This window comes from Ambystoma mexicanum, chromosome 10 (genome assembly GCF_040938575.1).
Source record: "Ambystoma mexicanum isolate Mex_15411 chromosome 10, UKY_AmexF1_1, whole genome shotgun sequence".
In the NCBI taxonomy this organism is placed as follows: Eukaryota; Metazoa; Chordata; class Amphibia; order Caudata; family Ambystomatidae; genus Ambystoma; species Ambystoma mexicanum.
In genome coordinates this window covers 1,385,339,401-1,385,364,268 of record NC_090932.1, presented here as the reverse complement: position 1 = coordinate 1,385,364,268, position 24,868 = coordinate 1,385,339,401, and the positions used below count along the sequence as shown (strand labels likewise).

General features: G+C 44.0%; 1 protein-coding gene across 3 annotated transcripts in view; it reads right to left on the bottom strand.

The window, feature by feature from the left end:
- The window catches only part of TRPV4 (transient receptor potential cation channel subfamily V member 4), an 848,481-nt gene that overhangs the window by 138,482 nt on the left and 685,131 nt on the right, over positions 1-24,868 (bottom strand). For all 3 annotated transcript variants that reach the window (XM_069619410.1, XM_069619409.1, XM_069619408.1), the window contains exon 8: positions 168-326. In XM_069619410.1, coding sequence (XP_069475511.1) covers positions 168-326 — 159 coding nt within the window. The remainder of the gene's footprint in view (positions 1-167; positions 327-24,868) is intronic.

The window sequence follows — 24,868 nt, the reverse complement described above, 5'->3', positions numbered from 1 at the left end:
GCTGTACTTCTTTTTCCTTTGTACTGCTCCTTTACAACCATCAACATATTGATCATCAACTTCTCATTACTCACTTCACTACCTGCCCCCACCCAAATAGCCTTACAAAATACCCCGAGGCAAGCAATTGAAAAAAAGGTTTAGCTTTGTCAATGCATGTTACTTACGATGCCCTCCATTGGCCTGTAATATGCAGTCAATGTGAAAATGATCATGGCGATGAGATAGGAAATGACACTGATGTAGAAAGACACAGCTCCAAACTTCCGCCATTTGTCCCTCAGAAGTTCATTGATCGGCTCCACCGCTAACATCTCATGGCGATTCTGGAATTACACATTTTTACAGCCGATTATTTTCCTTTCTACTAAGCATTCAATTATTAACTATCCTGGCGCAATTAGTATGTTTTCCAGATTAAGTCATAATTGGTTCCTACATCAATTGAGACCGATCAATGACCGAAAAAACAAGCTCAAACTTTTTACTTATTCATTAAGGAAACCTACAAATATAGAAAAAACAGAAGATAAAAACACAAAAAGAAAATAACAAATGTCATTAAAGCCAACAACAAACTTTATTTTCTGATATTGATCTTAAAATGTGAACCCCTCCATCACATGCTTCTGTAAATTAATCCCCAGCACTATCAGTCTTCTGAAGATAGCTGTAAATGTCATGCGTTACTTTTTCAATAGCACATGAATTACTAAGAGCTTTCGCCCGTTTTCGATGGCAGGACCCCTGGCAGATCTCATGTGTTTCTACATTTAATTTCTTGCCACCATCATAATTTTGAAAACAAACTCTCTCGCTGGCCTTCTGGCAACTTCATAAGCTTGGAATCCGATCCTAGGACCTATAGAATCTTTGAGGCATCCAGACATTTTTGTTACCAACTATTTAACTATTTTGGTCAAAGTTAAGGATGAGAGGTGGCGTGCGGATATTTAATATAATGTGCACATACCTCCAAGAGCAGTGGGATACTATTCAGAGAATATTTATTCAAGCGTGAGAACATTAGGAGCAATGCTCATATCAGTAAAGTAGTTGGGGTCTGGTTGAGACAATATTGGAAAAAACAGAATATTAGAGAGAAGGGGGGTGGTGTCTTATAATATAGGTAATAGGCATCACACCATAAACTTCCTTATTACCCATTTACATTCCACATGTTTGTGATTTAAGCACAGGCATATGAAATAATTTGCCCAGGTTCACACAAGGTTTAATCAAATATCAAAGCCGGGATTGGAACCCATGCCTCTGGGCTTCAAACTAAGCAATTTAGAGGGTAGACTATATCTCCAGAAAATACTGATCTTTCTACAGTGCCACAGCACATTTGAGAGAGATCTGGCACCTAGCGGGCAGTCCCGATTCACCATTCTATTAATCCTCAGAATGTGACAATAATTTCAACACACTTACCTTTTGCTTGTATCAAGCGGCACTCTGTACCAGGAAACAATTTTTGGGGTAAGTACGGATAGCCTACACTGGTAGGTGCTACCAGGGATGGCCCATTACTTGTGATGTTTCACGGGGGGATAGCTCAGGGGCAAGGCGCTCGCCTTGGAAGCAAGACGACACAGAGCAATACAGGTTCAATCCCCAGGTCCACGCTTAGAAACCTCTGGGTATTAAGTGCATTATAAATAACCAATTACAAAGAAGTTGTTGGTTACCTCGTTTTTATAGTCAGAGGTCAGATCTTTGGCTGAACACCTGCACCAAAAGATGAGACTTTTTAACACCCGTGGGGCTCAACAGAAGGTACAAGTATCACTTCACGTTATTCATTTGAGGGCTATCTCTTTTAAAATAAAAAAGGCTGAGTCCCCCTTTAATGAGAAAATGTCAACTCCTGGTGGAAGCGCATTGAAAGCATAAGGGGACCCTGACCTTCGCACATTTCCGGTGGAGAGGTAGGGACGAATTTGGTCTATGCAATACAGCTAGACAAATAGACGGGTTTGGGCATGGTTGCTCTCAATAAATCTTAGGTAGCACGGCAGCATATCAGTGGTAGCTTAGTCTCAAAGGACAGGAGGCCAGCAAAGACCGGGAGATAGCCACTCAGTTGATTTGTGATAATTACATGAGTCCACAGAATGTGCCAACATCTCTGGGCCACTGCACTGATGTTTCATTCTTAAGGAATCTGACATGCTTTTGTTTCCAGTGCATATTGGAGAAGCAGAACTGCGACTGCCAATCACTGGAGAAGAGGACCTCAAATGCAGCACTGCAGAAAGAAACGCATACCGTGGAAGACTCGCTCAACAAAACGCTACAGTAGCAGCTGGCATGTGTAGTGCTGGATGCAAGGTGAGCAATTGTGACACAGATCACTAGTTTAGACAAAAGGCATTGGTATTCGGGTTGGGAGAGCTGAGCGGAACTTTGCCCTGGGACAGAGACACATGTGATAGGACTTGGGGTGAAATTTTGAGCTCACACATGTGATGTCCTGTGATGCCGGTAACCATGTCACGTGTGAGAGTAGCCCGGGTCTCGGGTTGGGGAGGAGGAGTCAGGCAATCAATGGAGGGACACGATACAATAAAGACATGTTTGAAACCCTCTCTGAGTGTCCGCTCCTCATTTGCAAGGTCTGTGATAAGGAGCCTTGTGGGTACGGGTGTCGAGTGAAGTTCCACCCCTTTGGGTCGCCTAGGAATTGCAAGGCAGTGTCGCCCTCGCCATTCTTCTTCTCCACCCCCACACCCTGGCGTCTCTGAGTTGACAACCTGGAAAGATGACTTGTGAAACCGAAAGGGCTTGGTTTTGGTTTCCGCTTACTTTTGCCCTCCCCAGCCCCTCTCCCCCAGCTGGCGAACTAGGTGTATTCATGAGCTTTATCTGGGTCTCCCCTCTTCTATCCTTTATGTAGATCTATTCACTGATGACTCTACATAGTCCCTCACCCCCAGCGACCCACCAACCCAATGCATACAAAAACAAAGGAATCTGCCCTGGATAATATCGACAGTGATCAGATTTTTTAAATAAAATAACAGGACCAACCACAAACATAAAAGTAGGACTAGCGCATCTCCCTCCCCCACCGTAAACAAAGTAAATAGTTTAAATGTCCTGCACTGCTTCTGGTACAAGCAAACTGAACTAATTACATCATGTTGATCCAAAAGAAAACATGTCATTACCATAATGTATTTTATTGTGCATTTGTAATTAGGCTAACAACTCATTTATATTACATATTTGCAAGCTTTCCTGGAATATCTCCACTTCCTCAGGCATGGATGGAATTAAGCCTTTGAAAAACATTACAGCTTTCACAGCCCCTCCTGGAAATACCCCGTTATCTGTGCCTGTCTGTGTACATGATTTGTAGTTTTGCTCAGAGAGGCATGCATTAGATTAGAGGTTTAACTCCCCCACACTTTACAATCCTCATGGTCTAAATGCTACACTATGTTAAGGTACGTGGGCAGACCAGGAGGGCAGCCCACGTCCGGATATGGGAGCATCACTCCAGGGTTAGGTGCAAGAATATTTCAGCACCCATGGTGGCACACTATTTGGCATTCCACCATACAGCAGATGATACTCACTGGGGATTCCAGATGGTATTAGAGCCAACAACAACAAACAGGGCTGCCTGCTGTACAAGGAGGCATGGTGGATCCACACAATGCAGCCACATGTCTCAGGCCTCAATGACCACTTCCCGTCACAGATCTAGATGATGTTAGAGGTCTGCTCCATTAGTGATGTGTTTCCCTCTGTTAGATTCTTTGCCAGTTCATAACTAGCTGGCCTTTAGCATACAGCATGCCCAGGGACTTGTTACTTAGTTACTTTTTTTCTATTCCTCTCACACAACTAAGAGGTTTGCTTTAAGACGACATGGTGCCATTTGGCCATGGGCCATGCAGTATATACATATATGGCTGTTCTTATTTATACATATGTATATATCTTTTATCATAGAATATTCCATCTCTTTAATGAGGCGAGTCCCTTTAAGATGTTGCTTCCTTGACTCATATGGCATCAGTTCACTGTGCCCAGATGTAGCCAGAACCTTCCTTTATTGGTTAGCCTCCTTCCATTGATTTGTCATTGCAAACAGCAATGTCCCAGCGCATAGTGACGTCATCATGACAGCTACATGTTGATGCCACTTCCTCATCTAATGAGCTCCAGCTCGATAACGCTGTACTCCTCACTGGACTATTACCGGCTATATGAACAGCAATGCTATTTCTAAACAGGTACGCAGCAGTCAGAGCGTGTGTTTCAGACAAACCACACGTTACAAATCTTGGCCCTCTGGTGTCTGGATCTATGCACCTCTTTCCTCTAACTGATGGTGAGTTTTTTCACCATATTTCTTACTTATTTGGCAGTCTCTTATCTTGCACCTTTTAACCTTTTATTAATCTCTGGATTGTTCATTTGTAGACCGGGTCACCTTGAATTTATGGTCCTGATGAAGGCACACTAATCTTCCTCGCCAAAACATCCGTAACCAGCAGGCGTGTCATGAATCTACTGATTGGCGCGCCAGCTTGTCGTCGACCCTGCCACATAATTAGTTTTACATCATTGATCCATTCAGAAATGTGTGTCTGGCCTACATGTCAAGGTTTTAGAGTACATGAATTTACTCCAGTAGAGTTAAGCATAGATGAGATGAACTCTTGTTAGAATGTCCATGACTAATATTATATGTGACTAATATTATATGTGAATAATATTAAATGTCCATGACTAATATTATATGTGAATGGAAACACTTTACCTTTGTTTTTGTAATTGTATTGTTTGTAACTGCATTTCCTTTTTGATGATGTTTGTGTCTCTATATTGTTTGAGTTCATTTTTTTTCAGCTCATATATTTCAGCACATTCTATTTATATGTTAATGCAAGACATTGCATTGATTATGTGTATTGATAAATCAACTTCATTATTATTAACTATGATCTAAATACTTGCAAGACTGCCTCTATAAATATTAATTTAGTGTGGTCTTTGTAAAAATGCAGTAAATACATAGATTTGAGGCAACTATGCTAGGAGCACCCTGTGTTTTTTTATATACTATGTTAAGTGGGGCATGGGGCAGTGGAACTAAGGAGAAGAGAAAGAAAAAAACTGCCTGCCCTGTTAGAGTCTGCTCAGGAAGTCAGGCGGCGATAGGTCAGTGGCAGTCCTTGTAGGTGCAGTCTAGTTGAAACTCGGTATGTCAGACCAGTCCTGTTGCAAGATCAGTGGTAGCACAATCATCAACATATCAGGCCTGTGCCTCTAGAAGCCTGAAAGAGGGAATACACAACCAGTTAGGCCTGTGATTCAAAGAGCCCAATGTGGTAACTTTGTGTGAAATAGCATATCAGGATTGTGTTACATCATAATCATGAGGGAAGGGTGGGGTTTGACTGGAGACAAATCTCAGGGTAGCTTTTCAGCTGGGGTATATTGAGAGCAGATGGGGCTGGGTTGGAGGGAGTCCGGCAGCGTTGTATTGCCTTTGAGTTGATGTATTGCCTTAGAGAGGCTGGTGTCAGTTGAATGTCTGTGAATGACTTTGCAGAAAATGATGGAAAGCGTCAGGTGTCAATGTTGTGATCACTGTGTCTCTGCTAGTTTGGAAAGTCACTCCTGAAACCACAATGTCTGTTCAAGCCCCCTGCCAGTGTATTGAAAATATGAATGCATTTGAATACATAGGTCTTTCTGGCTTTGTTAGGCTGCGGTGCACTGTGTCTCCCTAAATGGAAGCAGGTATGAGAGAGACCCATGAGCCCCCGTGATCATGCCCTCATCTAGATTAAGGCAATACTAGAACTGGTTACAGTGGCCCCTGCAGCGACCCCGGTGTAGGTGGGCGATGAGTACAATGGGGGCCCTAAAAGGAATGTTTGGGAGGATAGGTCTGTAGGACCCCCTCCCCCACATTGCCCACCTTCGTGAGGCTTATGGCTCGTCAGCGGCCCCCAATGCACCTGGGCCCGGGAGGTTGCTGATCGACACATAAGGCCATGCGCCCTGTAGTGGAACGTATCATAGACGCCATTTTGAAAACGCTAAGACTCCATTTTAGATGTACTGACCAAAGCCCAAGCGAAATAGCCTGCATGCGAAAGCTGTAGCTTGGCCCCCGCTAATCGTGCACAGAGAGCCATGCACTTCCCCCCGCGCCTCCACCCCATGGCAGATCCGCTGAAGGCCCGTTTTCACGAGCAACCAGACACGAACAAGTATCAGAACAAACACTGTATCGTTTACCTTCCGCAGTACATCACTGCCCTAGAAGTAACCTGACTTGTAGCCGTAGTCTGGAAAATAACATGAACCATCCCAATCAAACAAGCCCCGACCCTGTATCTAACCCCCAACATTTAAAATATATGGTGTCCATGATTCCCTCCATGAAACCCTGCCCAGATCCCCCAGATGAAGTCCTAACTACACATACCAAACCCCAACGGTTCACAGGGTTGTTTGCAAATGCTAAAATGGGTGTTGGAAAGGGATAAAACTTATAAAGTTATTAAAGCAAGGATGACCCCCGCCGGCCGCAAGACTCCATGTGCCATGAAGGGTTAATGTAAGCTCTCGATAGATCCCACCTTGTGCTAACTAATGATTGCTACTAATGTACAAAGGCTAAAGTGAAAAGCAATACATAGAATGCTTGTGTATAATGTAGTGAAACACATTTAAAAAGTGTAGGACGGTCCTCAAGGGTGTTGAGCTAGTTTTTGCTATAAACGAAAATGTAAACAAACATATTGCTTCCATGCTCCCGAGTACACAACCCAACCTGACGCTACCTCACGTTTATTATTCGTCTGTCTGTCCTATGAATTATCAGTGTGTGTTCAACTAACGTTATGTATCGTGTGTGCTACTGGCAACCTCCATTGTTATGAATGAAGAAATATACGAATTGGTGAACAATAAAAATATATAATCATCCTAATGCTACTAACTTTAGCATCTGTCCCCTCTTATGGTATATTGTGCAGCCCAGTGAATAAAGAATCGCTTGGAGTTACAAGGCCATCGCCCCCTCCTCCTGCCAAGGCCTGCCAGGGCTTGCTGGTGTTCTAACAGCACAGCCTCGCCTCCCCACATTTCTGCTGGACCCGCTTCAAGTATTTACCTCCCCCATGTCAGAGGCCGCCATGGCTTGGCCAAGTGAATTATGTGCTACCTGGTCCTAAATCCCACTGCCTTTGAGGGGCCAGATATGTGCCCTTACTGATCCAATAGTACTCCAGTTCACCCCAAGTTAACGGGCCATAGAGACAGTTATTCACCCCTGTACTAACATGTCATAAAACAATCCCTCACCACATCTAACAGAATAGAATGACAAGGCAGCTTACCCGTGCTCTCTGACAAGACACCTGGACTTATGAGACTGGGTCATTAGGTCAAGAGTAATTGTACACTGATGTATTGGTGAAGCTTCACATTGCAAGCTGTCTTTCCTGTCTCCCACTTGACCTTAGATTAATGTGTTGTAGGATTTGCAGGACAACTAGAATTGTATAAAGTGATGAGTGTGTGTGTGTGTGTGTGTGGCTACAAGGGCAAAGTTTTAGTGCAGCCACCAATCATCGACACAGACCGCGTCCGGCCTGGCAGCTCCACCCCGACAAGCCCAGCTGACCCGTCCACCCCACACTGGCACCATGCAGATGTCCACCAATCCTGGAGCATCTCTTTGATACATCGCCTATAGTTTAGTCAACGCCATCCAATCCCTGAGACTATGTGTCCCTTATAGTTTACAGGATGCATGAAGTATTTTTGTAATAAATATGACTGTCTTTGCTATTGTCAGACAGAGCGCTCTCGGAGCTTGCAGAGTCCTTTGCATGCCCTATACCAATTTATATAAAAACCATTTTACTTCACCCGCACTTGGTCCTGGTCTCATTTCCTCCTGGGGTGTGTCCTTTATTGCCTCTCACGGGGGGGGGGTTAATGCCTTATGGGGGATGCTTACTTTCAGTAAGTAGACGCTTTCCCCAACTAATTGCCACCAGAGAAGTTTCTGAATGCAGTGAAAGAAGTAGGCAGTATATTCTGCTCAGTATTAGTCCCACACCCAAAACAGAAGCATGCCCAAATTGGTATATATGACTCATATTTTACAGACATTTTACTGTTAGGGTGAGTGTTGCGACAAATGAAAACCAAGATCACAGTGCATTGTGTGCTCAAAACAGTCACATGTATACATCATTATTGCAGACATAGGCATTAAATATAAAAATCTATGTCCATGTTTAGGTTCTCAGAGAACCTGGGGCTAGTCTTACTCCTACTCCCCCTGGATCCTCTTCTCAGGTCGCCAAGGAAAGGCCATTGCTTTTGGAACCGGACCCTGGGGGTGGAGAAACGAGGAAGGATCACCTGGGGGAGGGTCCTTGGGGATTGGGAGTGGGCTCTCCACAGGCAAAACATGGTATCCCACTTTTCCTATTGATGACCAACCTACCCCTCCCCCGGACTTTATAGGCCATTGTAAATTAGCTTCCCTCATTTTTCCACATTTGAGCCCTAAAAGTACTCAGACAAGGAAGATGCGACTAAGAGCAATAAACACTCAACTCCATTTCACCACTTTGGTACTGGGACAAAGAAGATGCCTGTAGAGAGCTGTGAGTGACGGTCAGGCATGTCACCTTAACTAATGTTGAGCAAATATAATTAGGAATCCACAACTGCAACCAGTCAAATGGTTACAGGCGTATAAATAGAGAACCAGAGAACAGCGGAGGGAGCAATAGGGAGACCTGTGGGGGAGAAACCAGCAGGAGACCTGTGACATATAGAGAAGGCTGTGATGGGGCCTGCAAGGAAGCCAGGACAACGGCTGATGCCTAGATGAGCTGTGGAGCCCAAGGCCAGTTCAGCCATTGGGCTACCACAGATGGGGAACCTCAATATTGGGAAGCGTGTTGCTAATCCTGCCGGCAAGCAGGAAAGAAGAAGGGATGCTGTCCGCATCCATGACGGGGAAGTGGAGGCCCCGGCATGTGCAAGCGAACACACAGAGTGCGAGCGGGGCTCGCAGGAGGCAGTACGCCGACAGCAGAAGCAGACCAAAGGCAGGAGGAGCTGCCGGAGATGACGCCAAAAGCCGGTGAGTGTCAGGGAAGTCACTCAAAGCCGGGGTGCCTCGGGAAGGCTGCACACAGATAATGAACTGCTGTACAATGTTTATTGAATACTGTTAAGGATTCTAATGGGGCGTCACACACCAGACCAGGACTCTTGATACTGGCCTAGGCTGCAGCGCACAATTAAAACAGTTTTACTTTATTTTACTAAGAATTCAAATTGAGATAGCACCCAACCCATCTCACACCCCCTTTTACAAATACCCCGGGACACAATGGTGGTAATACAATATTTATTTATTTTGAAAATCCAACTGAAATCACACAAGCTCGGAGTGGTAGGCAGTGGGGAGCTTGGGACCTTTTTCTTACCATAAACTACTGTTGAAATGGACAGGCATGGCTCTATGCAGAGCCACTCTTCCATTTCCATTCTCGTCCCCAGAGCAGAGGGGGTTGGAGGTGAGGACATCATGTAATGATCCGAACTGGATTCATTTTTAGAAATGTGGGAGTTTGATGCAGGAGGGAGAGGAGTTTGAGCCGCTCAAAAGGCACAAATAGGTAGCAGCTTGTTTTGAATCGTAGCTTGTACTGGCTGGTAATGTCCACATGTGGAAAAAACTGATTGGATGAGAGCAACCCAACGGAAGGGATGGAGTCCATTGCTCCCATCCACTCATAGCCTTGGGTTTAAATACCAAACAGGCAAATTCAGTGAAAAGTACAGTGAGCAAAAAGCGATGGCTGGGGACTCTCAAAGTGGGTGAAAACCACTGAACAGGTGATCATGCCATGTTCTTTCTAGAGAGGTGCCGGCTACCTTTTTTGTATTTTTCCAAGGTACTTGGGGTTGGTCACCCTAGGTTACCTGGGGGAACCCAGAAGTGGACCCCTTGATAACTGGGCTCAGAGAGGCACAGCTCCACCTCACTGATGAGACCCAACAAGGCTGAAACACGTGTGTCAGGTTGCTGTTGGTACTCTTGTTCAAAGGAGGTTTGCCTGGCATTTCGGTGCTGGACTGCCATTGTGGGCAGGACAAAGACTGATATGCAAATAACATCACATGACATTAAAACCGATCATATCGCCTGAAGTGACTGACCGATGTAAAAAACACACAAATGCTTACATTTCATAAAATACCAAACCGGTGCTCAGACAGAAGACATTTTTAGATGCCAACCACATCTCAACTAGGGGGTTACCTGAATGTGCCATGGAGGTGGGTCGTGTTACGACAGAGGTAGACTCAGCAGAACCAACATAGGCCAGGGACACGGCCATGCATTTGCCACAACAGCCACATATGGCAATTTATTGCCAACTTATACCAATTATTGCTTCACGTCAGGTCTAGTAATCATGTGCCAACTAAAGCCCCACATTCCCAAATGCTGCCATAATACAGTATGGCTATTGGAGTCGTTCTGGATACTGCCATCTCATGTCTGGTATAGTATTACAGCCTAGGTATGGTCAAAATATACAAGTTACAGCTTTATATATCCAGTTGCTTCTTTAATATTCTTAGTCTGTCCTCAAATGTCCAGTAATACCACCCAATATCAGTTAATGCCTCGCACACCTGGTAAGGGATAACGTCAAAAGAATAGCCAACTGACACAAAACCCCAAACATTGTATTAAGTAACAAAGAGCCCTTTCATTCTTTTTATCAGACTTTCATCATAGTTTGTAAAGGCAATATCTATCAATCAAATTTTAAACCAAAAGTTCATAACAAATAAAAGGGAGCCCATGAATCCAAAACATTTCAATCCGTACATGGATCCTCATTGGGAGAACCAAGAGGCGGACCCCATGGCATTGTACTCTGATATGCTGAACCACATAGGACATTAACCATACATCTCTCCGGCCCTCCCAACCACTTTAGAGACTGTATATGCAATCCCCTGACCCTCTGCACTTATGAGCCACCTCCCGGCAGCACTTACAAGTTACTTTGCACTCTCCCCTTCCCTGTGCCCCCTTGGCACTTCTCCCCATCCCCCAGACTCCTGTGATCTGAATGAAACAAGACCTAGTAAGATTGTTGTTTTGTCCTCCTTTTCTTGTCTTGTCACGCCAAGAAACACTGGTGTACAGCCATGTTATAAATGACTCATCATATCATGTCTGAGCTATATGGTCAGTGGTATGTATAGATGAGTAGACCTTACTAGGACTGAGACCTGTGACTTGCAGAACACACAGAGCCCAGCAGTGAGCACTTAACCCACTGAGCTATCTTGCTAGCTATTTCTCCTTAAAGGCATGGTCTAGTAAAAAATGTTATTGTCCCTACGGGTCGGCCATGTTTTTTTAAGCCTAAGTGGCTCGATTTTAGAAAACTTTCCTATGGACCTTACCCGAGTTTTCGTCCATTAAACGCACGCGAAAACAAGCACCAGGGAGCCGCCATTTTCTGATAATCCTATCTTTTCCCCGATCGCCCTGGCTGACCTGCTTTTGCGGCACTAAATCAATTCCCCCGCCCCTGAGCCTGTCATCAGCAGACTCGTACCGCCCATTTCCCAACGCCAAAGCACGTCTCGTGTCAACATTCGCTGCGCTTCAGCTAATGACATGTCGCCATGGAAATGGCAGGACGCCTCTCTCCTCAATAAGTATAAACAGACCGTTTCACAACACACAGCAGCAGATTTTCGATTCCATCCTCTCTCTGTGTTACTTTGAGTATTCTGTGACTCGTTTCAGTGCTCTGGTCAGCTACCTTCGCCGCTTGTAGCCCGTGTGAACAGATACCAGTACCACCGCTATAAATTATTTTAGTTTGTTTAACACACAATGGCTACAATAATGCCCTACATGTACGAGCCCGAGTATACCGAGGAAGAACTACTGGAAAGGGAAGCACGCGAAAACGATGGGGATTCGGACGGCAGTTGGCAGGACGAATCAACAGATGAAGAGCCTGGGCCTAGTCAAATGGACGGCGTCTCCACCTGGTGCACATGCAATCGGTGCGAGCTAATGCCAACTGAGGACACGAAGTGCTGCTGCCGAGAAAACTCTGGATGCCTGGCCTACATTTCGGAAGGCGAGCCACGACCGCAATGCATCACCGAGCTGCCAGACTTCAGGGCAGCCTGCCTCACACGGGCCGTGTTGAGAATAATGATGGTGCTTATGCACGAACTTCGAGCAACTGTTCATCCTCGTAATCCGAGTAACGAGTAAGTATACTCTGCTTGTCACGCCACTCCCATTTCATGTTCTTCTTCTATATCCAAAATTACATCTACATATCATTGTAACGCATGTAAGTCGTTCAATAGTGTGCATTGTCTAGATAGCATTTGTCCGTGTAAAATGCCATTAGTTACAAGAATTGTCATTGACAACAAACGTTTATTAAACTTATCTTGGTCATTTAAAAACAGTTTGTTTCATTCCTTTTCACAGGTGGTACAGGTTGGTGGCCGATCGTTCCTTTACATGGTGGCTTCACGGGAGGCTTGGACACCGCGTTCGAAGAGTGATACCCGCCTGTGCCGTTCGTGCCATTAGAGAAACGTTCCCGAGTGACAGCGGTCAGTACAGGGGATTTTCTCTCGCTGTGCTGCAACCTGACCTGTATAATCTTTAAAGTCTTGTATTTTTGTGTCATGAAAATAAGATACAAAATAAAACACCACATATATTTTAACAACGGTTGTCTCGATTTTTTAAATGAATCAAGTGTGTCTCCATTCAAGGATGGACATCAGACATCTGTGCTCCGAATGGGTCAAGGTCTGGTCGCTGTGAAGCAGGGTGGTCACTATCTATCTAAGCTAACATAACATATTCTCGATAATGCATGCACTAAATAACACTTGTTCAAAGTCTTTCAGTAGGTTATGTCTCTATAAAAGTCACACATATATCTATACTAACAATTACCATTGGATTATACGGGCCTTAGGATCTTGACCACTATAATACACCGGTTGAAGTGTGGGTCTGTGCTCACAAGAATCTCCTGTATGTGGCATTTGTTATTGATAAGCAACGATATACTATCATTGATATAAAGGCGATATACTGTATATTGATATAAAGGCGGTTCGCGCCGGTGGATGCACGCTGGCATGGGGGGCTTTCAGGGGCGCGAAAGGCCAAGGTGCCCAACTACATGTACACTTCAAAAGGTGACCCACGCCAAGGGGCCATCGGTCACATGGCCTCCTCAGACCCCGTGTCTCCAGCCAGGCCTCCCCTGAGGCAGGCCGCCCCTCTGCAATCCACATAAGTGTGTCTCCATTCAGCAGTCTTCCTGTGCCTTATCTGCACGCCCCAGGGCCATCCATCCTTCCCCCCTGTATCAAAGGCGGTTCGCGCCGGTGGATGCGCGCTGGCATGGGGGGCTGTCAGGGGCGCGAAAGGCCAAGGTGCCAAACTACATGTACACTTCAAAAGGTGTCCCACGCCAAGGGGCCATCGGTCACATGGCCTCCTCAGACCCCGTGTCTCCAGCCAGGCCTCCCCTTGAAGCAGGCCGCCCCCCTAATAACACGACATACATACGTCATTCATTCACAAACACACCCTAGTTTCTAATACTTAAAAAAACACTCGATATGTCTCATGAGAACATCTTTGTGCTTTGCAAGTCAACTCCTGAACGTGCTACTTGGGAACCACTGAGATCTATGCTAATCTGCTCGTCGTCGTGCTATCCGTGAACTTCTGTGACCGCTTCGAGCATACCCATCAGTGCGCTACCTGTGGCCATCCACCTATTCTCCCGCAACATACTGCTCTGCTTGCTGAATCCAACTGTTTGTTGGTCAAGGTAAGGCCATGTATCCTGGTCATATTTCGCAGATTTTTAAATTTCTATCTATTTGCGAGTAGAGTACCCAATAGTGCTATGTTCATTGGTCTCATTGCTATTGACTTGAATTTCCATTGCTATGCTATCAATAGATCTATTTATTTTCATCTTTGTCTATTGTCATTGAATTGCATCCTTCGGGGGTCCAGTCTATAATGTAAGCATGTTTCCTTCTCGTGCAAGACAGAACATCCAAGGGACGAGTCACATGTTCAGATTTCAGTCACATCAATTATACATTTCTGCAACTTATGCAAATACTAAGCCACACATAATGAACTGGTATAGTTCCTGCGACCAAAACAAACCTTGCATTGATCATTGTATGATTCATTTACTTTTGTATCAAATCTTTATTCTTGAAGATTGTATAATAATGTCGATATCTACTTTTCAGATTTATCAACAATGCCTGCCTGTTCGATTAGTGGTTGCCCTTCGAAGACCCATGCGAAATCTGAAGGAACTACAATGCATGTATTCCTGAAAAATGTTGATCGAATAAGAGAATGGGTCAGACATTGCGGATATCCACTGGATGAGCTGGAAAGTAGAGTCCAACAAGTCTTACAGGACAAGAGGGGTGATCGATACCGCATCTGCAGCCAGCACTTTTCCGTGGACATGTACACAACTTCTTGGGTAACAAAGAAGAATAAACGGCGAACGACACGCAAATTGCGTGAAAACTCTATTCGTCCACATTCCGCCACTGGTGAGTCAAGTGTCCGGATTTAGCTTTAGGCCTTGCGGTAGTGTGTAGGTAGCCGAATGGATTAATTGATATTGTAGGTGTTCTATCCCTTGTAATAATTTTGATATTGATATGAGTGTATAGTTTTTTGAATAATGACATTTCTCAATGTATTCTTTTTCGATTTCATAACCCACAAACGCAATGTATATATATGGGGACAGGGAACTGTGCTGTATTGAGCATTTTTCAAGTATTCTGTCGGCTTACATGGCTATTTTTAATATTGGCATTTCATTATCAATCATTAATTGACCTTTACAACTTCTTGACTATCCCTTCAATCTGAAGCAAGAACATTCTACATCCTTGACGTGGTCGCAGTTATCAACCACTTCTAGCGCGTATCAGGTAATCTTACTAGGCTAATCCGCTACATACTTGTTTTATGCATGTCAAGTAATAGTTTTATTCTATTGTGTAATTACTTTACCGAATGTTTGGTTACTGCTTTCCAATTGATATACACCTTAGTTATCGTCCACTGGTGTTTGTTTTCAGTTCTAATTAGTGTTATCCATACTAATGCAAGTACTGTCTTTCAGGGAGATGCTGAAGCGTCCGCCACATCTACAACATTTCTAGATGTTCTTCAACAGCAGGAGGTATGGATACTGACAGCTCCATCGAGCGTCATCATCAGAGCTGGAATTCTTGTTGTTTGATTGTTCTACACAATGTTTCATTCGTGGTTAGCCGTTGATATGTACCTGTGCTGTCGACCCCAGGTGTGTGTTATGTTTTCACAATTGTAATCCTCACTAATGCAAGTACTATGTTTCAGGCAGTTGATGGAGCGTCAACCCCTGCACTTGATGCAGAGCCTGACATTCAAGTATACGAATCGGCGCAACAGCTTTCGGACGTGCGTACTACATTTGCAACATCCATAGATATTCTTCAGCAGCACGAGGTATGGATAATGACAGCTCCATCATGCGTGATCATATAACGTGATTCCATTTGCTATACTTTCTTCCCTATTAACGCAAGTGCTGTGTTTCAGGGAGACGACGAAGCTTCCACCACAATCACAACATCTCATTTAGATGATGCAGATGTAAAGGAATCGTTGAAAAAAGTTGATGAAATGTGATCATATTTAGATTTTCCTTGATTCTTTTGGACAATGCATCATTTGCGGTTATCTCTTTATATGTACCTGTGCGTTCGACCCCAAGTGTGTGTTATGTTTCCAATATTGAAAACCATACTAATCCAAGTACTGTGTTTCAGGGAGACGACGGAGCTTCCACCACAATCACAACATCTCATTTAGATGATGCAGATGTAAAGGAATCGTTGAAAAGTCGATGAAATGTGATCATATTTAGATTTTCCTTGATTCTTTTGGACAATGCATCATTTGCGGTTATCTCTTTATATGTACCTGTGCGTTCGACCCCAAGTGTGTGTTATGTTTCCAATATTGAAAACCATACTAATCCAAGTACTGTGTTTCAGGGAGACGACGGAGCTTCCACCACAATCACAACATCTCATTTAGATGATGCAGATGTAAAGGAATCGTTGAAATAACTCGATGAAATGTGATCATATTTGGATTTTCCTTGATTCTTTTGGACAATGCATCATTTGTGGTTCTCTCTTTATATGTACCTGTGCCGTCGACCCCAAGTGTGTGTTGTGTTTCCAATATTGAAAAGCATACTAATGCAGGTACTGTGTTTCAGGGAGATGCGGATGCCTCCTCTCCAATACAACCATTCATGGCAGTCCATGCAGAGCCAGAGGTATGGATACTGACAGTTCCATCGAAATAGATCATCACTGGTCGAATACTTGTCGTTTGATTGTTGCACACAATGTTTAAATCGTGTTTGGCTATTGAGATGTACCTGTGTGTTCGTCCTCACGTGTGTTTTATGCTAACAATATTTTGATACATAGTAATGAAAGTACTATGTTTCAGGGAGATGATGGAGCCTCATTCCGTGCTGTCTATGCGGATACAGAAAATATAGTTGTTGCAGCGCAAGAGGAAGGGAGGACATGCGGAAACGAATCGGAGCTACAGCGTGCAGATGTTGAAGGTCGAGTCAAAAAAGTTGCAAAGAAAAAAAACAAAAAAAGGTTAGTTACAAACAGTTCATAACTTTAAAAAAATGTTTGTGCTGGGGACTATTTTATGTTTTTTTCCAGTCAATTCTACTACACTCCATCTTCTGTTTAAACTGAACATCCCTTTTCCAATCTCTCCTCCAGTTACCCGTGGGTGTCAGAACTATACACACACAGACAGTGAAGCGAATGAGAGATGTGGCTTGCCAGACCGTGTACACTATGGAGGACCTATTAATTGAGGCGAGGCGTGTTCAGGCTCGAGATGCTCATGTTCAATGGCCAGAACATGAATTAACTGTGTTTGGAGACTACAGCAAAGTTGCATTGGACCATAGCTACAGTGCGACCGCACCACCACAAGAAGATGTTATTGAATCTATTGAAGATAGCTCTGAAGTAGTTGCAGATCAATTTACACAATCTACACCCGCCAAAAATTTGCCACCAAAAAACCTGTCGACATTGTTGTGTTCTCCCATCAATGTTGAAGTAATAGATGTCGAAATGACAGAGAATGAACCAGCCGCAGCATCCATAGACGCATCAGAACTTGATATCAGCGATATTACTTTCCAATGTGTTGAAATCTCCACAACGTCACAGGCCGAAACAACGTTGACGCAGGATGACAGTCTAATGAAAGATAGCAAATACATTGTATTCGACAGTTGTTTGATGGAAATTATAAGTATGCTGAAATGTGTGCATTCCATTAGAGGGAAAGTATGTGGGAAGCCATTGATTAATGTGACTCGTCAAATAAAAGGCAGTAACGTCAAAATAAATGCCACCTGCAGATTAAATCATAGGTTCTCATGGTCTGCACAACCGATGCTGGGGAAACTGCCAGCAGGCAATCTACTGTGTGCAGCTGCATCACTTTTTAGTGGCTCCAGTTTTAGAAAGTTAGAGGCTTTCTTTCAGTTTGTGGGACTCCATTTCATTTATAAAGCGCTGTACTACATATACCAACGTGATTATCTGTTTCCGGCCATTAGTGATGCTTGGAAAATTGAACAATTGGCTCTAGCAAGTACATTCCAAGGCAAACGATTCAGGCTAGCCGGCGATGGACAGTGCGACAGCCCTGGATTTTCTGCCAAGTACTGCACCTACCACTTTCAGGACATGGATAGTAAGAAAATTGTGAGTTCGGTGGTCGTGCAGGTAACACAATGTACATCGTCAGTGGCCATGGAGAAACTAGGATTTATAAAATCAGTGGAATATTTACAATCGAGGGGAATGCACATCGACCTCATAGCCACGGATAGAGACGTTTCAATTGCCAAGACAATGAGAGAGCAGTTCCCACATATTAAACATCAATTTGACGTATGGCATCTTGCTAAATCAATCAATAAGAAAATCTCGGCTGCAGGGAAAAAAAAAAAGGTTTTGAAAGTATTTTGCAGTGGTCACATTCTATCACCAACCATCTTTGGTGGAGCTCAAAAACTTGAGGGGTCAGTGGAAATACTACTTGAAAAATGGCGGTCACTGATGCACCACTGTACCAACGTTCACCGCTGGACAGCAAATGAAGATTTCCACCAATGTGAACATGGCCCTTTGTCCCCAGAGGAGACACGGAAGAAGAAGTGGTTGATTCCATCTTCACCGACACACAAAGCCATTGAGAAGATTGTTTTCGACAAAACTCTATCAAGAGATTTGAGAGGACTGACAGAATTCTGTCACACAGGAGATTTGGAGGTGTTCCACAATATGTGCCTAAAGTACAAGCCAAAGCGCTTGCATTTTAGCTTTCGGGGCATGAAACATCGCACTCTACTAGCCGTCTTGGCCCATAACAGCAATGTCGGACGTGAACAATCTAGGACTAGGGGTAAAGTAAGGATGCCTCGCTACACTAAGATGTTTTCAAAACGAAGTAAGCAATGGGTGATCAAACCAGTCTATGATGAAATGCAGTTCGACTTTGTGGAAGGCCTTATTGTTGCTGTGTTAGAGAAGCACAGATATGGAATTTTGGACGTTGCGACTGTGCCATGCCCACCCGAAGCACAGCTGATTGTGAAGTACAAATCCCGGTTTAAATAATTGCAATACGATTGTCTTTTTGTAAATAAATGTTATTGTACATTGTACCTGTAAACCTAACCCCTACCTTCACCATCATGGATGGCAAACAAGCTGGGTGTCATCTTTGAATTCTCTCTATTCACCTCACATATGTGTATGTATATATTTTTCTCATGTCTCATCTCATGTAAATGTAAATGCTGCGCACTGTTAACGGAGGGGAGGCTTGCGTATTGCAAATAATAAAACAAACAAACAAACAATAAATCTCACTTTTAACTCAACTCCTGTGGTACTTTATACTTTCCCTGACCTTCCGCCAAAAATTAAATGTCTCAATTTGGGCTGCAAAGCTCGCAGACAACGGGGACAAAATTGGGGCACTTAGAACGCGCCAGCCAAGCGGGCCGTGGCATTTGGGAGAGAAGCCAGTTCGCATTTGCACATTGAGGCGCACTACATAGACGGATTCTAAACTTCAAGTTCTCACAGATGCCTATACTACGTGATGTTGCAAATAAAGAATGCGAAGGACAGCGCCCAGATGAGGCCCACAAGTCGCCCTGGAACTATAAGGGTCTATTGTTTTTTGACCTTGAGACAGGGACCATGCCGAAAGAACTACATTTGAAGGGAGTGCGCAATAACGTAAGAGACGATAAGGCAGAAAATTCAGAAACTAGACCGAGTTTCAGTTTTAGGTCAGTATACGAAAAATCATTGTCAAGAGCACGGTCCGTTTTACAGACTGCATTACGAAGAGACACAATGGAAATTTCAAATATAATGTAAGTAAATCTTCACACGCTTTTATACCGGAATGAAGATTTAATGAATGGATGCATGAATAAATGAATGAATGAAGAGCTAGGAAAAGCAAGTAAAACTGTTCGTAGTGGGCACATGGGCATGCAGGTCCACTGGTCTCACCGATCTCGGTCCTTGGCCCAGCCACTTTTCCCTGCACTGCCTACCTGCACTACGGGACTGTCTCTGTATCCTTCAGCCCCTTCTCCCGGCATTTACCTTGCACTTGCCACCAGCTGGCCCTATTATTTAATTTGTATTCAACTAACCATGTACAGCCCTTCCCCATGCGCGATCAGAAAGACACCTGGCCTAGTAGGATCGTTGTCTGTCTGCCCTTGTTCCCCACCTGCCTCGTCACGCCTAGAAACACTTGAGTATGGGCGCGTTACAAATGCCATATCATATATCATATCATTCCTCACGCATGTAGACTGTCGTTTATCATTGTGTGTTGGCCTCGATTTATCTCGTTACTTTTCGCATTGATTTTAGAGACGAACATACTCCATTGAACTATCCTTGCAAGCAAATAGTTTCTGATCGGCCGTAATAAATAAAATGAGTAATATTAATGAAGTTCGGCTAGCGAGACTAATTATCATTTTTTTGTTTTCATAACAGGTATTTAATCCCTTTCTGCCACTGCCATCTGTTTGAGACACCGGCGGATGGATTCTTCAGCAGACACCTGCAGCTTCGTGTCAACAACTGGAGCACGATCACCATATTATGGGACGATCGCCAAGGGCCCACATGCCCTTACGCTGTACTAGTGGCTAGAAGCAACATATCAACCTTTAGGCTGGACTAGTGCCTAGTTGATGGAACAGCCTTGCGGTTCACCGTGCTTCCAAAGTGATTCTTTTTACGAAAATGAACACCCTGTGTACCATAAAGGAACAGCGCGTGGCTCAAGATGAAACGGAACAGTTATTGCGGATACAGATAAAAGAAAATAAATGGCTTCCGGAGTTCATATGGCAATTGCTGAATATTCTCTAAACATTTAATGTCAAATAAATGTACTTTACCAAATGTACCGTGTTGCTGTTTCATTTTAAAGTACAGTTTCATAGTCCGAATTGTGGCGCGCTGTGTTGTGAGATGGTCTGTGTTGGTTTCCGGGTTCTGTGTGGAGTCGCGCAGAAGACGACTGGGGCGCGTTTGCCCACGCAGCACAGTAAAGTCACGGGGAGAGGCGGGGAATATGAATGTTTTGATAATGTCAGGCTCAGGGGCGGGGGAATTGATTTAGTGCCGCAAAAGCAGGTCAGCCAGGGCGATCGGGGAAAAGATAGGATTATCAGAAAATGGCGGCTCCCTGGTGCTTGTTTTCGCGTGCGTTTAATGGACGAAAACTCGGGTAAGGTCCATAGGAAAGTTTTCTAAAATCGAGCCACTTAGGCTTAAAAAAACATGGCCGACCCGTAGGGACAATAACATTTTTTACTAGACCATGCCTTTAAATGTGCATACAACACGCATTTGGTAATGTATTGGCTATGGGGGTTACATTTTTATTAACATAACTCTTAATATTACAGTGCTTAGAAGCAGCAGGGATATGTCATGGCCCACCAGTAAACCTGATAATACCAGTGCTATATATTTTTTTTTAAAGAACTTGAGAGGGTCGTGGGCATATAACCTCAAATATTTCTTTTTAACTGCACAACTGATTAAACAGCAGATTGTGTTGCAATTGGATAGCTCTGCAAGTTTAAAATTAAACTCTGGCAAGTTCCTACCTGCACTTTCGAAGTTCATATTTCAGCAGGGATGAATTAGCCCTCCATCATTCTCAGTTTAATACACTAAGTATCATTACATTTCACAGTAATAACACCTATTTGTACAGTGCTAAGAAGCAGGAGGAATCAAGAGTCAGAGATGAAGTGCTATAGATAAAAATATGATATAGTACCAACAATTTTACAAAAGATATGGAAGAATCTAGGCCACCGTAACATCAAAACATGGAGTATTTTTGCACTAAATAATAGGCATCAAACAAACAAGTTGACTCTAAATAAGTAGCTATGCATCTTGGCCATCTAGTCTCTCTGGCCTATATACACACAAACTCACTGTTCTCCAGTTGCACTTTTGTGAATATAACACATTAGAGAATGCGAAACTTCACATGGATTTCCAAAAAAGAGGGCTCCAAGTACGTGCTTTATTTTCTTCCACACTACCTCTGCATTCCTACACCAGGGGTCGCAGAGACAGTGCCAGTGGCCGCACGAGAGTCACCAGGGTTTGTAGCTGCTAACGTCCATGGGCTAATTAAACCTTTCATCCTTTCTAGATCAACAAGTAAACAGATAAGAATGATAAAACATATTCTTGAAGTGCATAGAGGTCTTTGAGTTTGTGATAGGCACAATATAGTGATCATTTGTGTTAGGTTATATTTCAATATATCAGCAGAGATGGATGTAGGCCACATTTTCAAAATGCTTTGGATGCAATTTAGGAGATAAGCTGGGGCATCTCCATACTTGCGCCCAAAAAATAAAAGACGCGCCCTATGCAAAAAAAGGACATTTGAATGTCTGCATCATGGATGCGGATGTTCGAATGCCCTATTTTCCCACATTTGCGTGAATAAGGCGGGAGGAGGGGTTGTGCATTTGAAAGCACATCCCACAACAACAAACGGGATGCACTTTAAAATCCACTGAAAACAAAGGTGCCCCCTTGTGCCCAATTGAAACATACAGAAGAGATGTGCATCACATGAAAGAGCCATTCCTGACCGGGTCATGTAATCTTTTTAAGTGGAATGGCAGCTATATACATCGCTGCGGTCCCACTTGCATTTCTATCCCTCAAATAGTGATAGGCATGTTTTTTCTTTCAACATTTCACAGAGGCATGTCCATCTCCGTGAAATGCGTTCCGAGCACCCAACTGGATGCTGGAAGCTTGTCATAGAGTAGTGTCAGGAGCACACTGCTCAACACTAATATATGCAAGGGGTCTGGACACCTCTCGGAAACTGATAAGTCAACTAGCGACACTTGGAATCATAAAACCCAGGCGCCTAAACAAGATCTTAAACCTTTCAGCTTCTCTCCCCTTTCTATCAAGGAAGTAGAAAACATTATAACTAAGCTAAAACCGTCCAACTGCCAAGGTGATGCTTGCCCCGCCGTTATCATTAAGGAAGCCGCACATAAGCTTGCCCCATTTATTACCTCCTTCATAAATGCCTCCTTTGAATCATGTACCGTGCCTGACAACCTCAAGGATGCGTGGGTTATACCTTTAATTAAAAAAGCCAATCTGGACCCCAGCAACCCTTCAAACTATAGGCCCATCACCACCGTGCCTTATCTGCTTAAAATCCTCGATCGCGCAGCCTATCTCCAAATCCAGGAGTAACTCGAACGCAACAATCTACTAGGGTTGAGACAATCTGGCTTCCGTCCCAGGCATGGCACTGAGACAGCATTACTAGATTTAAAAACCCAAATCGAGGACCTGAAAGACAAGGGCAAAATGGCGCTCCTACTCCTCCTTGATCTTTCAGCAGCCTTTGATTTGGTCGACCACCAAATCCTCTGTCGCCATCTCAAAATTGCCGCCCATTTCTCAGACGCAGCTACTTCTTGGATCAGCTCATTCCTTGCAAACAGAACCATGAGGGTTTTCTCTCCACTAGCAGCGGCTGACCCATCCCACGTCCCTTGTGGAGTTCCCCAAGGATCCTGTGTATCTCCCACACTTTACAATGTGTTTACCAAACCACTCTTTGATATCCTTGACTATCTGGGTGTCTCTTACACTAATTATGCGGATGACACCCAGATACTCATCCCTATCACGGGTGATTTTGTAACCGACTCAAAATCTCTCAATACAGTCTACTCCGTCATCCAAGCATGGATGGCTAATCACGGGCTCTGTCTCAACGATGAAAAAACGGAGTTAATCATCCTGGGCTCCCAATCTAAACTTTCGAAACTCGACACCAACTATAAATCCTTCATTATTGACGGGAATGACATTAAAGTGGCCAATGTCACCAAAACCCTGGGAATTTACCTCGACTCCACACTGTCCCTCATTCGACAAACTAATGCAGTTGTTTCTGCATCATCTTACACCTGTAAATTGATCACAGCCTGCAGACCATTCCTGACTCCGGACAATTGCCTGACCCTGGCGAGAACCCTCATCCTGTCCAAAATTGACTACTGTAACGCCCTCTACCTTGGGACCAGCCAAAGAAATCTGGACAAACTCCAGGTCACGCAAAACAACGCCATAAGGGCAGCACTTAACATACCTAGACGGAACCACATATCCCATTTTAGACGCAACATTCAATGGCTACCTATTTCCCACCGCATATCACTCAAATCACTTGTGCTCACACACAAGGCTCAGAACAATGCAGCTCCTGCTTACTTAGTATCACGCTTCTCGCAACACACGGCCACCAGACCCCTGAGATCTGCCCAGATCCACACTCTGGTCATCCCCAGCTTCAAACTACGCTCGGCGGGAGGGTCGAGTTTTCCGGTCCTTGCTGCCAAGCTTTGGAACTCACTTCCTAACGCCCTAAGGAACATTCCGCACTGCATCGAATTTAAAGCCAAAGCTAAACTTTGGCTACGGGAACAAGATACCTCACCTTCCACCCCTGCATCCTTCGGCGGCTAGTGTTTGTTCTGCACGGCTGTCTGCTCATTGTCACTCCGGCTCTCACATTTGCCTAACGCGTTTAGGTTCGCCTGCCTGTGATTCTGCTGTAATTTAAACGGATCAGATGTATACTTATCCTGCTACCTGTAACTGCTCACAGTCCTTACCCTTCTCCTGTAACGGGGGGCTGATACTATGTTGTTACTTGCTATGTCAATATCACCTGTAACGGTTTATTGTATCACATCTTCTGCAACATGTAACCTCTTTTCTGTAACGTGTAACTTCCTCCTAAACATGCGCCCGCAAGCCTCTGGGCAAGGTGCGCAATATAAATAAAATAAATACAAATACAAATACAGCCCTGATGGAATGTGCAGGTCAGAGGCAGGAGAGTAAGGTGACCCAAGCATTTAAAAAAAAATTGCACAATTAAAAAGGTGCATCTTCTGCACCTGTCTCTTGGAATCTGGCCCTTTGGATGCAAAAGACAATGAGCATGTGGACGGCTCTTATTTCAAACGTATTCCAAATATCATGCAGGTGG